The sequence below is a fragment of the Salvia miltiorrhiza genome, chromosome 3, assembly GCF_028751815.1.
Source record: "Salvia miltiorrhiza cultivar Shanhuang (shh) chromosome 3, IMPLAD_Smil_shh, whole genome shotgun sequence".
In the NCBI taxonomy this organism is placed as follows: domain Eukaryota; kingdom Viridiplantae; phylum Streptophyta; class Magnoliopsida; order Lamiales; family Lamiaceae; genus Salvia; species Salvia miltiorrhiza.
This window is the reverse complement of record NC_080389.1, coordinates 2,538,741-2,552,985: the sequence shown is the minus strand read 5'-3', so window position 1 is coordinate 2,552,985 and position 14,245 is coordinate 2,538,741. Positions and strand designations below refer to the sequence as shown.

Below are 14,245 nucleotides of genomic sequence, written 5' to 3'. Positions count from 1 at the left end.
CAACTAGGTCACTCATACAAGAAAAAAGTTGTCCATAAAAATCACAAAATGGGTGTTAAAATTAGACAAAGTTAGAAATATCCCTAAAGCTTATGGATGAAGATCAAGTCAGCGAACACTAAACAGAGGTGATTGCTGAAATTGAGGGACGTGCAACTTTTATACATTGAGTAATTTTAAATAGTTTAAACTTATTTAAAAGTGTGATTGGAATGAGTTTACTGTATGTTTGTGATTAGAATAATACGATACTATTACATTGTTGCCCTTAAAATAGATTAAAAAATAAGGACATAATAGGCAAACTAAATTTGGTAAAACCAGACACTTTTATAGTAGGTATAGATTATAGATACTAATTAAGCATATGATTTATGTTGCTAAAAATTAAAAATAATTAAAAACAAGCTAAATATAAAGTTATAAGGAAAATTAATCACTCAAATTAGTATATTCCCACATGCAATTGAATTCCTCATCACATCAAACTACACGAAAGTTGGGATCCATTAACTAGAACATGAATGGATGGCTCTCCTTGTGATTCCTCTTGTTCCTCTACTATCTTTTTTAAAGACACAGCCATTGATTCACTGCATCTGTACAATTCAATTGATTTGAGGTTTGGTATTTCTCCAATTTCTGAAGGGAACTCCTCCAACGACGCCATGTCCCAGAGATGAAGTTGCTCAAGGCGTGGCAAGCAGGAGCCCTCTAACGTCCAACATTCCATATCCTCACAATCCCACAATATCAAGTATTTGAGGCTGGGGAATTGGCCTTCAACTATTTCCCAACTGCGTGTTGCAAACTGCCCCTTGAACAATTTGAGCTTCTCAAGATGTGGCAATGAAGCTATCTTTTCCAGAATTTCCTCCAAATAGAAGTTTCCGCATTGAAGATACAGCTTCTTGAGTGAGTGCGGGAAGCTAATACTCTGCAGATACTCATCACTTCCATGTTGAATAATGCACGTCAAGCTTTCCAGCTCACTCAGACATTGAAGATAGCTGAGGCACTTCACTCTGTACTCCATTACTTTATGCACGTATCTTATAGACAGTTTCTTGATATTGGGAATTCTCTTAATCACTTCTTCATTCAAGTTGAAATCAATCACTCCTTTGAGCGTCTCTAGATTCTCCATCATAACATCACTATCCCCGCTCGAAGGATTTGGGAGATACATTCCTCCATTTCTGAACTCGACATGCTTGAGCTGATGCATTTTCCAAATTTCTACTGGTGCAGATTCCATCCAACAAGAAACAATTAGTGTGTGTAGATTCCAGAGCAGACTAATTGAAGAAGGGATTTGGAACCCCTCACGAAATTCACCCGAAAGGTACCTCAAGTTCACCATTTGAAACACATTTTCATCTAAATACCCTTTGGAATACTCATATACACTCAGTGTCCTCAAAAATATGAAATCTAGCAATTCTTGAACCGTATCAGCATGACATATGAAAGAACGAGCACGTGACGACATAGTTTCCATGGCATCCCGGACTGTCATAGCTGAAGTTCTTCTGGGAATAAGAATGCGGCGTTGGCTATTTATCCCTCGAGGACAATGTTGCCCTAACACATAATAAAACCTCTGCTTTTCAGCTTCTTGAAATGATAGATCTCTCACTAAATCATGCATTTTGCAGTACTTTATATTCCCAACTGCCCCCAACTCATCAACTAGAATGAGGTTTCTATCGACTAGCTCCTTCAAATACTCCTTGGCAATTGTTTTCGAGCTTTTATTGATTATTGGTTTAAGAAAGCCTTCAGAAACCCATAACCTCATGAGTTTTGCAACCCAAATTTCCTCATCTTCCCCAAACATCCCCATGTACAAAAAACAAGGCTTCAGATAGGCAGGCAAATGGTCATAGCTCAGTTTCAATACTCTCAAGCAATATTCATCATTCTCAGAATTCACTATTGAGCTTATGTTTTCCTCTATGTGCTCCCAATATTCAAGTGTAAGTTCGGATTTTGCCAAAAGACCCCCAATCACAGCAATCGACAAAGGAAGTCCCTTACACTTCCCCACGATTTTCTTTCCGATTTCCTTGAGTTGAAGAGGAAAAACCTCATCCCCAAATACAGTTTTGGAGAACAAACTCCAGCTACAAACATCATCTAAAAATCTCATACCTATGCTGTTAGACCCTGTCAACTCGGCAGCCAAGTTTGAGAGCCTAGTTGTTACGATCACTCGACTCCCATTATTGTAATCGGGAAAGAAAACCCTCATCTTGTCCCACACCTCTACACTCCACATATCATCCAATATTATAATGTACCTCCTACCCCATAAATACTTGTGCAATTTTTCTCCCAATTTGTTCTCATCACTCAAGTCATTCCTCGAATGTCCGCTCACTTGGTAAAGAACTTCTCTAAGTGTTTCTCTAACATTATAAGTTTGAGAAATTGTAGTCCACGCACGAATATCAAAATGTTGCTTAACAAGGGCATGCTCAAATATATGTCGGGCAAGAGTGGTCTTACCAATCCCGCCCATCCCTGTGATTGAGATTATTTGGCGGTTACGGTTCCCTCCAGTGAGCCAATCCAAGAGTTGAAGTTGCACGTCATCAAAGCCCACCATCTTGCTTTCCTTCACATTGGAAGAGGACGTCAAGGAGCCAGCATGAGTCGAGGAGACCTTCCTCTGCAGCTGAGCTTCAGCTGAAGTCTCCATGGCTTCCTTCTTGATCACATTCATTTCTTCAATCACTTTCTGTAGATCTTGATAGAAGTCGATGCAACTGACTTCCTCTCTAGAATTCACTTCTTCAGCCGCATGAGCTGCATCTACAACATAGCCTTGGAGAAATTCCTGCAAGAATAGGTAATTAATAATTTGAGTTAGAGATTCATTTCTTCAATCACTTGTCGTAGATCTTGATAGAAGTTGATGAAACTGACTTCATTGGGACTAGATCTACCCAGTTTAATCACGTTCACAATATGTGATTCGATAACATCTTCAACAGCATGAGCTGCATCTGCGATACGCATCTCCAGCGGATCAGCTTCATCTCCGTCGGCAACAGGGGACTTATAACTTTCAAGAAATTCCTGCAAAAAGGTAAGAATTTGAGTGAGAGATTCAACTTGTTGTTTGTCGATAGAAACTGGAGGGGAATGGTGATGCTCGATTTTATCAATGATATGCATAAGAGAAACCAAGGCTGCATATGCCGCCATGATCCAAGGAAAAACACTGTATATTTTTCTGAGAAAGAATTTGATGGAATCTGAGTTTAGGTTCAGCAAAAACAATGTGTAAAATGGCTATATCTCCTCAATTATTATCACAAACAATGTGTCCTTGACGTCATTTAACTATGCGCTGATTCAAGTCTTTAAAAATAAGAATATATGAGTAGAGTAGGTGAGTGATGCTGATTTCCATGTTCTAATTCATGCATCCAAGAATAAACTATGATTAATGATGCTCAACTTGGTTGGTATTCACCTTTGAAATTTCCGAATAGGTTGAAGACAGTGGGTAGATTTGTACAAGATTAATTTAGAAAACAACATACAAGTCGTCAAGTTGGTATATAAAATATGGAATTTTGAAAAAAAAAAAAAATTGCAAGTTGGGAAAGTTGTCATATTTTGTTTTGTTTTGTTTGAATCTAATTGACGTTTTTTTCTTTTTTTAAATCCTGAAGTACATGTCAGGATCCGCCTAAACATATTGAAAGACAAGGGAATTCAGCAACAAAAATGGTCGAAAAAACAAGCTCAATGTTGTACCAGGAAGAGAAGTAGTTATTTCCCTTAAAAAAAAAAAAAAAAAAAAGAAGAAGAAGAAGAAGAAGGAAGAGAGCAGTTATTTAAGCATGACAAAAAATGCAACATATTTCTAAAAAATCTATCTTAAAGATTCAACTTTCAATTGGAAATCAAATTCAAAATTGAATAGCAAACTTGTGATTGTAATAAAATTAAAAGTTTATTTATAAATTATATCTTCTTTTTTTCTTTTTCTTTAACTTCATGTATTTTTTTTTGTTTTTTTTTATTCTTTTTAAAATATTTAAAGGACAAAGGGAGTTGTAAAATTTTAAGCATCAATTTCCACTACCAATTAATTCAAACTAGATTTTCCATTCGTGTCATGCACGAAAAATATTTTACATCTTTAAAATTTTTAAATTTTAAATAAGGGAGCTCAATCCCAACACGCCCAGCCCAATGAATTAAATAGAAAACAAAATCGGGTCCAGCCGAATAAAAATAAAAACCGGCCCAAATGCTATTGTATACGTCAGCCCAATCAAATAAAAATAAAAGGAAATTGGGCCAGCTAAATTTAAAAGGAAACGGCCCAAATAGAAGTCCAACCCTCAAGCCCCAAATGGAATTGTTTGCGTTTGTAGATGCTTGTGTGGAATGTGGATGTATGATTGTTTTGTGGTATTTTGCATGCTGAGTGATTCTTGGCTTAGTTGTGAGTGTTTTTGTTGGTGTCAAGGATTTCAAATTCATGCTCCACTTATATATGGTAAGTTCACATTTGAGCTAGCAGTTCAGATATCGTATAAAAAGACTAAGGTATCGTCAAATTTCTAGCTGTATATCTTTGATGATGGTTGAAATTGATAGAAAGTTGTTTTTCTAGCTCTTCACCTTATTTATGTTGTGCCTCGTACTTTATATGTTCACTTGCTTTAATGGTCACTATGCTAGCTAGATATATATTTTTTAATTACACAAGTGAACACTACAAAAAAACGCGTAAATAGCGACGAAAATTACCGGCGGCGATTTTGCCGTCGGTAATTACCGGCGGCACGGCGGCGGCATTTCAGGCGACCCGCACTTTCGAAATTACCGGACAATTACCGACGGCAAAATCACCGTCGGTAATTAGCGACGGCGACGCCGCCGATGATTTTTAAATTTGCAATAAAACTTTAATTTTACACAATTACCGACGGCGATTGCGCCGTGCCGTCGGTAATGTGTAAATATAGGTCACGTGTATTCCTTCTTTTTTCACTTTTGCGCCGCACAACAAAACAGAACCCCCCCCCCCCCCCCCCCCGGCTTCCCCCCCTGCTGCTGCTGCTTCCGACCGCCGCCGCCGACCGCCCAGGTAACTCTCTCTCTCTCTAGATCTATTTCACTTATATTTTAATTATATATATATATATATATATATATAATTATTTAATTTTCACTTATATTCTTTATTGTAGTTCGACGACCTCGTTTCGCCGCCTTCTTCACGATACCCGCCGAAAACCACCACCGTACGCTTCTCTTATTTATTTATTTAATTATTTATGAATTTATTTATCTATTTATATGTTAATTAAATAGATTTATTTGTTATATATAGTTAATAATTAATTTATAATTGGCTTTGTTTATAAATAAATTATATGAAGCATGAATAATTTTAAATTATATTAATTGAAGCATGATTAATTTTAAATTATATTAATCAATTAATATATGTTGTTAGTTTAATTTTAAATTATGAAGCATGATTAATTTTAAATTATATTAATTTTAATCAATTAGTTTAAGTTGTTAGTTTAAGTTGTTTGTTAGAATAATTTATATATGCTGGATAATTTTGTTAAATTAAATGTTATGTGCTATGTGTTTATGAAATGTTATGTTATTATATATATTGTGGGATAGATTTAATCAATTTCTTAAGGATCTTCTCCCTTTGGGATAGAAATTGATTATTTCTTAAGGATCTTCTCCCAACAAATGATTGTTTTTAATTTAATTACCCTGATTTTTATTACTTTTATTTGTATTGTATTATTGCTTCGACATTGGGGGGCCGGGTAGACCTAGTATAGGCTTAGTAAATTAGGACCACTATGGTCACTATAGCTGCTGGTAGAGTCGAGCACTTGGTAGTTAGGATAGTGGGGTTATGCTGTCGAAATTTTGTTAGATTCCAAGTAATTTATTATATTTTATTTGTTTTTTTCAATTAGAATTTGCAAGAATGAGTGATAATCGTATGTGGATGTACGCGAGATACAATGATCGTACTGCATTTGAAATGGGGCTTGAATTTTTCCTTGAGTGGCGAGAAATCAAACGGCGTACACAGATGGACAAGGTAACATTAGGTGCCCGTGTAAGAAGTGCAAGAATCAAGCGTATTTAGATGTACCTACGGTCAGAAAACATGTTAGTAGGCGTGGATTTGTCCTGAGTTACACAAATTGGGTTTCTCACGGGGAAGCACCGCTGTATATGCCGAGAGAACATGTTATAATGGATGAGGATGATGGATTATACAATAATTACGAAAGGATGGTGCATGACCATGCTGGACCTAGTAATTATCAAGATCCTCCAAATCTAGAGCAGCCGCCCAATAATGACGCTCAACAGATTTATAACATGTTGGATGCAGCGGATACTCCATTGTACGCAGGATGTGACACGTACACACAATTAAGTTGGATGACTCAATTCATGAGCATAAAGGCTGAAAGCCACATGTCAGAGAGGACTTACAATCAGATGTCTTCGATGATGAAAGCTGTTTTACCGCAGGGTAACAACTATCCAGAAGACTTCTATAGTACGAAAAGAAATCTGCGTGGTTTGGGTTTGCCGGTAGAGAAGATTGATTGTTGTGTTAATAACTGCATGTTGTATTGGGGGGAAACTAGTGAGCTACATAGTTGTATGTTCTGTGACCAATCACGATATAAGGAGAATTTACGTGCATCTAGAAGTCGCCGAAAGAAACAGGTGCCCGCCAAACAGATGCACTATTTTCCCTTGACGCCCCGATTGCAGAGATTGTTTGCATCTCCTGTAACTGCTGAAAATATGCGGTGGCATTCGACATCCACAGACGATGGGATAATGCGCCACCCGGCCGACTCTCCGGCATGGAAACACTTGAATTCAGTCTTTCTGAATTCGCCGAGGAGATCAGAAATGTGAGATTGGGCCTCTCTACAGATGGTTTTGCCCCATTTGCACAATCAAGGCGTCAATATTCTTTTTGGCCAGTTATTGTCACGCCGTATAATTTGCCTCCGTGGTTGTGCATGAAAGAACAATTCATGTTCCTCACAGTCCTCGTGCCTGGGCCATCAAACCCAAAGATGAAGTTGGACGTTTTCTTACAGCCACTGATACAAGAGTTAAAATCTCTGTGGGAGGTTGGTGTGAACACTTACGATATATCGTTGAAGCAAAATTTCCAGATGCGAGCAACTCTGATATGGACTATCAGTGATTTTTCAGCGTACGCTATGTTGTCTGGGTGGGGTACAGCTGAGAAATTGGCATGTCCACACTGCATGGAGAATACAGAAGCATTCACTTTACCGATGAGTGGAAAACAATCGTGGTTTGATAATCATCGGAAGTTCTTACCTCCTAACCATGTGTTTAGGAGAAACAAAACTTCATTCTTGAAGAATAAGACCTGCAATGTTGGTCCACCAGAACAAAGATCAAGAATAGAAATCTTGAATCAAATTGAGGGGTTGGGCTTCGTGAAGGTTACCGAAGACTTCGATGGCAGGAACGCTCAACTCGCCAAATATCAACATGTAGGGTGGAAAAAGAAAAGCATATTTTGGGATCTATCCTATTGGAGACATCTTTTGATTCGACATAATCTGGATGTCATGCACATTGAGAAAAATGTGTTTGATAACGTGTTTAATACTGTCCTGAATGTGAAGGGGAAGACAAAAGATACATAAAAATCTAGAGAAGAATTGAACACCTTCTGCAAGCGGAAAGAGTTGAAGAAAGTGGATGGAACCCGACAGTATCCGAAAGCATGTTATACGCTTGACAGGGAAGAGAAGAAGATATTACTTCAATGGATCAAGAGTCTTAAGTTTCCCGATGGGTATGTGTCAAATATTAGTAGATGCGTTGACATGAACGCCCTGAAGATGCACAACATGAAAAGTCACGACTGTCACGTGTTCATGCAAATCCTTCTGCCTGTTGCTTTTAAAGAACTTCTTCCTAAGAATGTTTGGGAGGCAATTACAGAGTTAAGTTTCTTCTTCAGTGAACCACACAAGAAGATATAAGAAGTATGATCCCTTTGTTTTGGCGAGTCAGGTAGTTCAAGTGTTTTACTGTCCCAATCCCAGTACGAACCAATCAAAGAAAAATTGGTGGTCAGCATGCAAAGTCAACGCAAGATCAAAGGTTGAAATATCTACTGCAGCATCTACATCAACATTAGATCAACCATTTCAAGAAGAAGTGGTTACTATTATGTCTACTCACACAAGTGTAGGCATTGAACAACCACTTCTTCTTCATCCCCTCGGTGGAGTCGTTGAGATTGAAGATGACGGTGAACCAGAAGACGAGGATCCCCCGTTGACATATAACGATAGTGATGATGATAGTAGTGATGATTATGAATAAATGTAAATGCACATTTTGGTTGAATTTGAGAATAAATTTGTTATATTTGTTAGTTACTGTTAATGTTATATTTGGCTATATATTTGTTAATGTAATTGTGTCACAGCCCGCCCTAACTAAGGATAGTTAAGCCGAGTGATCTACGACTAGGGATGGGGTTAAAGAAGAAGGGGAAGAAAAGGGGCGTCATTTATAGCCGTAAAACTTACTCATCTTAATAAAACTCGTCATTTTTATTCATGAATACTCAATTGAAAATAGTCTATGAAAGACAGCATAAAACTTAATTAATATCATTAATCAAGTTATACATCATATGAAACCATTCTCTTAAGACTCAAAGTATGACATAACATACTATAACATCAACAACATCTTGCAGCGGAAAGTAGCTAGACATATGTATGAAGACATATTCTAGACAGGTTAACTATTTATTAACAACCCTGGAGACTCCGCTCATTGCAGCACCATCATCACATCAGCTCAACCTGCACATTTAGAAAACATATGCAGGGCTGAGTACAAAAGCACTCAGTGGGCACGTATGCCTAGGTATAAAAATACATGCTTCAAAACTATAAATTGTCATGCCATCATAATCAGTACAGCAAGGGAGTTTTTCGCTAAAAAGGCCCAAGCTTACTAAGTTCATTTGTGATTCTTAAAGTTCGTCTGCAGACTAAGTTCTCTTGTAATCTATCATATCTGGAACTGTGTGCCGGAGAGGTGGCCACCTCTCACGGTCACTTGACCGGCCAACCCGCTAGATGACTCACGGTCACTGGTGTACACTAGTCCTGGCAGGATAGCTATCAACTGCTCAGGACCCGAATTCGATTGCATCATTGGCAAAGCCAAAGCAGATAGATATCATACTAAAATTTAAACATTTTATGGCAAGACAATACTTGAAATAACTTTAACTCAAAGATTTTGTCATGAAATAACTTGCTTGAATGTAACATTTAAACTCATTTGATATATATGAAACTGAAATTAACAGTTAGATCATCTCATGCATTCATTAGTATAAGAGGCCTACGATACGTAGGGGATCTCTATATACGTAGTAAAAGTAATGCCCACCTGATTGCAGTGTTTTGCTACTTAAGACAACGATTCTCTTTCCTTAGCGCGATAGGTTACTCAGACGCTTTTGTTTATTTGAACCTTTGATAACACGAAAACATGTGTTCGAGTGAATAATAGAAAAGATAACAACAAATGCAGTGAATCACTTATTCACTCATTTCTCTAACTACCCATATTTCCTTAAACGACTATATCTAACTCATATACAATCGTTCTTCCTTTATCAAAATACTTCATGTACCTTTGAGGATGTAGGAAATTCCATTTTATTCATTTATTTATCTATTATAAATAAAGAATAATTCTATAAACATAAAACGTTTTCCTTTTCCCCATTTAATAATGCCAATCTCCAATATATATACATACACATCAATAGCTCATTTATAAACTAAAAGTGATATTTTATCAACAATAAAACTTTAAAATCCTTAATAGGAATTATTTTGAATCATTTCCATCTCAACAAAACTGTATAGATTCAACTTCAACTAATAAACTGCTTTTACTCCGAACTCGTATGGAGTCGAATTTTATTTCAATAGAAACCTCTTTGAGTCTAGTTTAATTGAAAAAAAAGTGTGTTGAAAAACTCCAAGTAGTTTAAGAGATATAGCGATTTTCCCATCGCCTACCAGATTCGGCAGTTTCTGCCAACTGAAAGTCCAGATCTTTGAAAAATAGCAAACGTTTCCGGAATGACCCCAAATTTTATATGCAGATAGATAACGCATATAAATTTATACCATAAAAATTTGAGAGCTAAATATCAACATATGGTTACTGAAATAGTTAACTTAATCATCTGCCTCACGACAGTTTCAACAGATACGGGCAGTAGACTTCTCAAATTTTAAAAGGGTAGTAAACGAAGTTCAAATAACATGAAACTTTGTACAAATATTCACCACACTCCCATCTATACCCCAGAAATTTCACATAATATAATAGAAACGGGAATACCTTGAATAGGTGTATGGTATTAGTCTCTGCAGATTTTATATATGGCATAGATTAGAAGCCAATTGTGAAGAAGAATTGAATGAGATGAATAATCTTCACTCTATTACTTTATAAAACTTGCTGCAGAGGTGGGAATGGGTGAGTTGAGATAGTGGAATAGGTTTTAAAGAAGCAAAATTCTATTTGGAGATTGACTTTAGAGGTGAAGAAAATTGTGAAGTAGTAGGTGAAGAAAATTGTGAACGTATTGGTGAAGAAAATTGTGAACGTATTGGTGAAGAAAATTGTGAAGTAGTAGGTGAAGAAAATTGTGAACGTATTGGTGATTGGTTTAATAGAAGAATGAGAGGGATGTGGATGAATGAGAACCATATGTGCTTAATCTCATATAAACACATTAAGATATATAAGCCTAATTCTCATTGAAGCATAAAATTCACTTGAGCTTGCCTCTAACATAAATTAAATTACTCATGGGCTTAAGTAAACAATCGATAAAAGATTCATATTTAACACTTCAGTGTTAAATTCTCCACAATAAATTAATGGACTCAAAATATATTTTGAGTGCATCATCTATTGAAAATAAAAAAAATAAATCATCACATATATAAATTATCAAATTCATATAAGTTCGTATTTTATTAATGGATGCTGATCCCTAATTACCATAATCAATCCTTAAATCAGTAATTTAAAAGTATATAATCCTTAATAAAAAGTCGGGTCATTACATACTATCCCCCTTAAAAGAAATTTCGTCCCGAAATTTGTACCGCAGAAAACAACTCTGAGTACTTCACTTTCTTGTTAGACCGTAGTCTATTCTTGACCATGTTATATTCATAGGTCCCTTACTATCGGTATCGACTTAGTCCTTAGTACCTGAACTTCCCGATCTAAGATAGATTTGGATCTTCCTTCGTGACTCAAATATTGACTAATAACAATGTTGTTCTTATGGATCATATGTTTTGAATCGTAAACATTTTTCTCTAATTGCGACACATGGGATACATTACGCACATTCTCAAAGCTTAGCGCTAACGCCAAACAGTAAGTTATTGGGCCTATCCTTTCTACAATCTCGTATGAGCCTATAAAACGGGGTTTAGGTTTACCCTTCACATTGAGTCCAATGATTTCTCTTGATGGAGAAACTTTTATGGAAATTATCTCTCCACTTTCACATCATAGGTCAATTTGTCATTTGTCAACATATGACTCTGTCAATCATGGCCCCTATTTTATTCACTATCAAATTTTGACGGATGATTTCAATCATCTAGTCATTTCATCCCAACAAAGTGGTGATCTATATTTTCTCACGTGTAACGCCTCATTTGCCAACCTATCGATAGTCGATTGATAACTGATATTATATCTCTCACAATGAGTGGCAAAAACATGTTCTCAGCTTTCACCCCGGTTTAGCTCAGTCGTCCTTAACATACCTTATTAGTAATTTCTATGTCATTTAAGCGGAACTATAACGACTAATATCTCTAAAGTATTCCTAAAGCAACTTAAACAGTTTGTAAGGAGACCCACCATTTCGAGCATGTAAGCAGTTAGCTTAAAATGCCGTTATAAACTTTTATTCATTCATTGAAGGAATCTCGAGTCATGTGGGCATTGACTACCCCCTTTCGTGACAACCTTTGCTTAAGTCTTAAGGATTCGAAAAATCAATCTCGACAAATCCATTAGTTCGTTAAGGGTTCGGTTTGTCCCAAACACGATTTTAAGCTAGACTTTATGAGCTCAAATACTCAAAGTAACAATATGATATGTTATAAAACCTTCACTTGCTAGCACGCAAGACATATCTCAACAAATGAGGTTACATCTCGTTTCATTCCTCCTAACTAGAATTTTTTTTCTAGATCTTAATACATCTTAGTACTTCCTGGTGATAGTATAAGGGTGTCGTGGCTTTATCTTATTCTTAAGTTCATTGTCATGGAGATGCATATCTTCCCTTCAAAGAAGATAGCATTATTTGATTCCTCGTGGTAATTCTTGAAACTTCTTATCCTTATTCTTACTCTTAACTTCTCATCCTTCCTTCGTGCTCCTACCACAATTTTCCTCAAGCTGGGTGGTTTAATCACTTCTATCATCATCTTATCACATCTTAGACGAGGCCTTCCGGCTCACTGTATCATCTACTACATTGGTCTTGTCCATGTGATGGTTAATACCAAAATCATAATCTTTTTCGGGTTCAACCCATCCTCTTTGTCTCATCAGCTACTACAAATTCCTTATCAGGTTTTAGAATTTCTAGCACTACAATTCAAAATCATCAAAACTCTTTATCAGTAAACTATCATTTATACTCGACACCAATTGTTCGAGTGTCAGATACCAACATTTATGTGCGTTATTCATAACTCTCACACTCACTCCATTTAGACACATAATCGATATCAAACTCAAATAATAATTTATATCTTAACAATTTATCATGCTCATAGTTCTCGATTAAATCTCGGACTTTGTAATTAAATACTAAATTCCAACTATAATTAATTAACATGCTTCTCTAATTTATTTACCTCATTTAAACTAATAAATCTAATCCATGCTAATTTCTCATACTTAGCCATTTTATATGCATTTCTCATGTAATTCAAAAAGCTCAATAACTTACTAATCATGCTCATCTCATAAATACTCAAATAATTCATATAGTCTTACTAACATAGCATTAACTCATATGCACTGCTAGTTCACTTACATGACTTCACATACTCCACATATCTCAACTTAATAAATCATCGAATAGTTAGAAAATTTGTATTTAATGGAAATAAATTCCAAAAATTTAAATACAAATATTTTTAACTAAACACATTGGCATGCTCAAAATAACTCAATTAAAATCGAGCATCGCTCGTCTCTGGCCTTATGACTCACGGCCTTCATCAAATCTGAACCTTGGTGTTTAAATTAATCTAAGTAAATTATACGTGCAATATTTAATAAATATAAACACATATATAAACTCAAATCATTCAATATGTTCCAGAAAATGCCACTTTCTTGAGCAAAACTCACACCTACTGATTTGGCATAAATTCGTTCACCCAATAGTACTTTTGTACATGGTCCCTAAATGTTCCTTATGTTCATCTTCATTCTTGGAGTCACTAAGACGAACTTATCCAGGTGAAGGTAGAATACTCTATCAATGATGCCCATGAATATATCTGGGCATTTGTTAGCCTGAATGGCACAACTACAAACTTGTAGTGGTCATAACCCGTTCTAAAAGTTGTCTTGGGTGATGACATCCGATCCTCAATCGATCTTGGAAAACACATTTGCACCTTTGAGTTGGTCAAACAATTCATCTACCCTCACTAAAGGATATTTATTCTTGAGTATTAATTTGTTCCACGCTCTATTGTCTGTGCGCCTTTTTAAAGTACCATACTTCTTCATAACATACAAAATATGCGCTCCTGATGGGAATGCACTAGACATGATTAAACTTAGGTCTAGTCGTTTTCTGCAATTGGATCTCTAGGTTCTCCAACTCCCTTGGAGTAATCTTGTTCGATGCTTTTGATACACGTGTCGATCCTGGTACTAGGTCGATGGTAAATTCTACTTATCTATTGGGTGGCAGTCTTGGTAAGTTCTCCGGATAATCATAATGAAATTCACGTATAACTTCTACGTCCTCAACTGTCCTTTCTGTGCTAGCTCATCCGTTTAGGTATACAAGGAAAACTTGGTAATGTTTCTTATTTATCACCTTCATGGC

The 14,245-nt window shown here is 36.2% G+C and overlaps 1 protein-coding gene and 1 long non-coding RNA gene across 4 annotated transcripts in view; both read right to left on the bottom strand.

Moving 5' to 3' along the window:
* Positions 1-387: 387 nt before the first annotated feature.
* The window catches only part of LOC131016821 (putative late blight resistance protein homolog R1C-3), a 629,159-nt gene continuing 615,301 nt past the window's right edge, over positions 388-14,245 (bottom strand). The window contains exons 1-2 of one of the 3 annotated variants that reach the window (XM_057945577.1): positions 2,932-3,517; positions 388-2,842 (exon numbers count right to left, since the gene is read on the bottom strand). In XM_057945577.1, the coding sequence (XP_057801560.1) occupies positions 479-2,842; positions 2,932-3,213 (2,646 nt within the window). In that variant the 5' untranslated portion in view covers positions 3,214-3,517 and the 3' untranslated portion in view covers positions 388-478. Of the gene's footprint in view, positions 2,843-2,931; positions 3,518-14,245 lie in introns of those variants that run through there. The other 2 variants (XM_057945579.1, XM_057945578.1) reach the window with 2 other exon arrangements.
* Positions 8,678-11,787, bottom strand: LOC131017073 (uncharacterized). The gene is made up of 3 exons (XR_009099389.1): positions 10,471-11,787; positions 9,502-9,585; positions 8,678-8,903 (listed from the first exon to the last, which is right to left on the bottom strand). It is a non-coding gene; the product is annotated as an uncharacterized LOC131017073 (long non-coding RNA).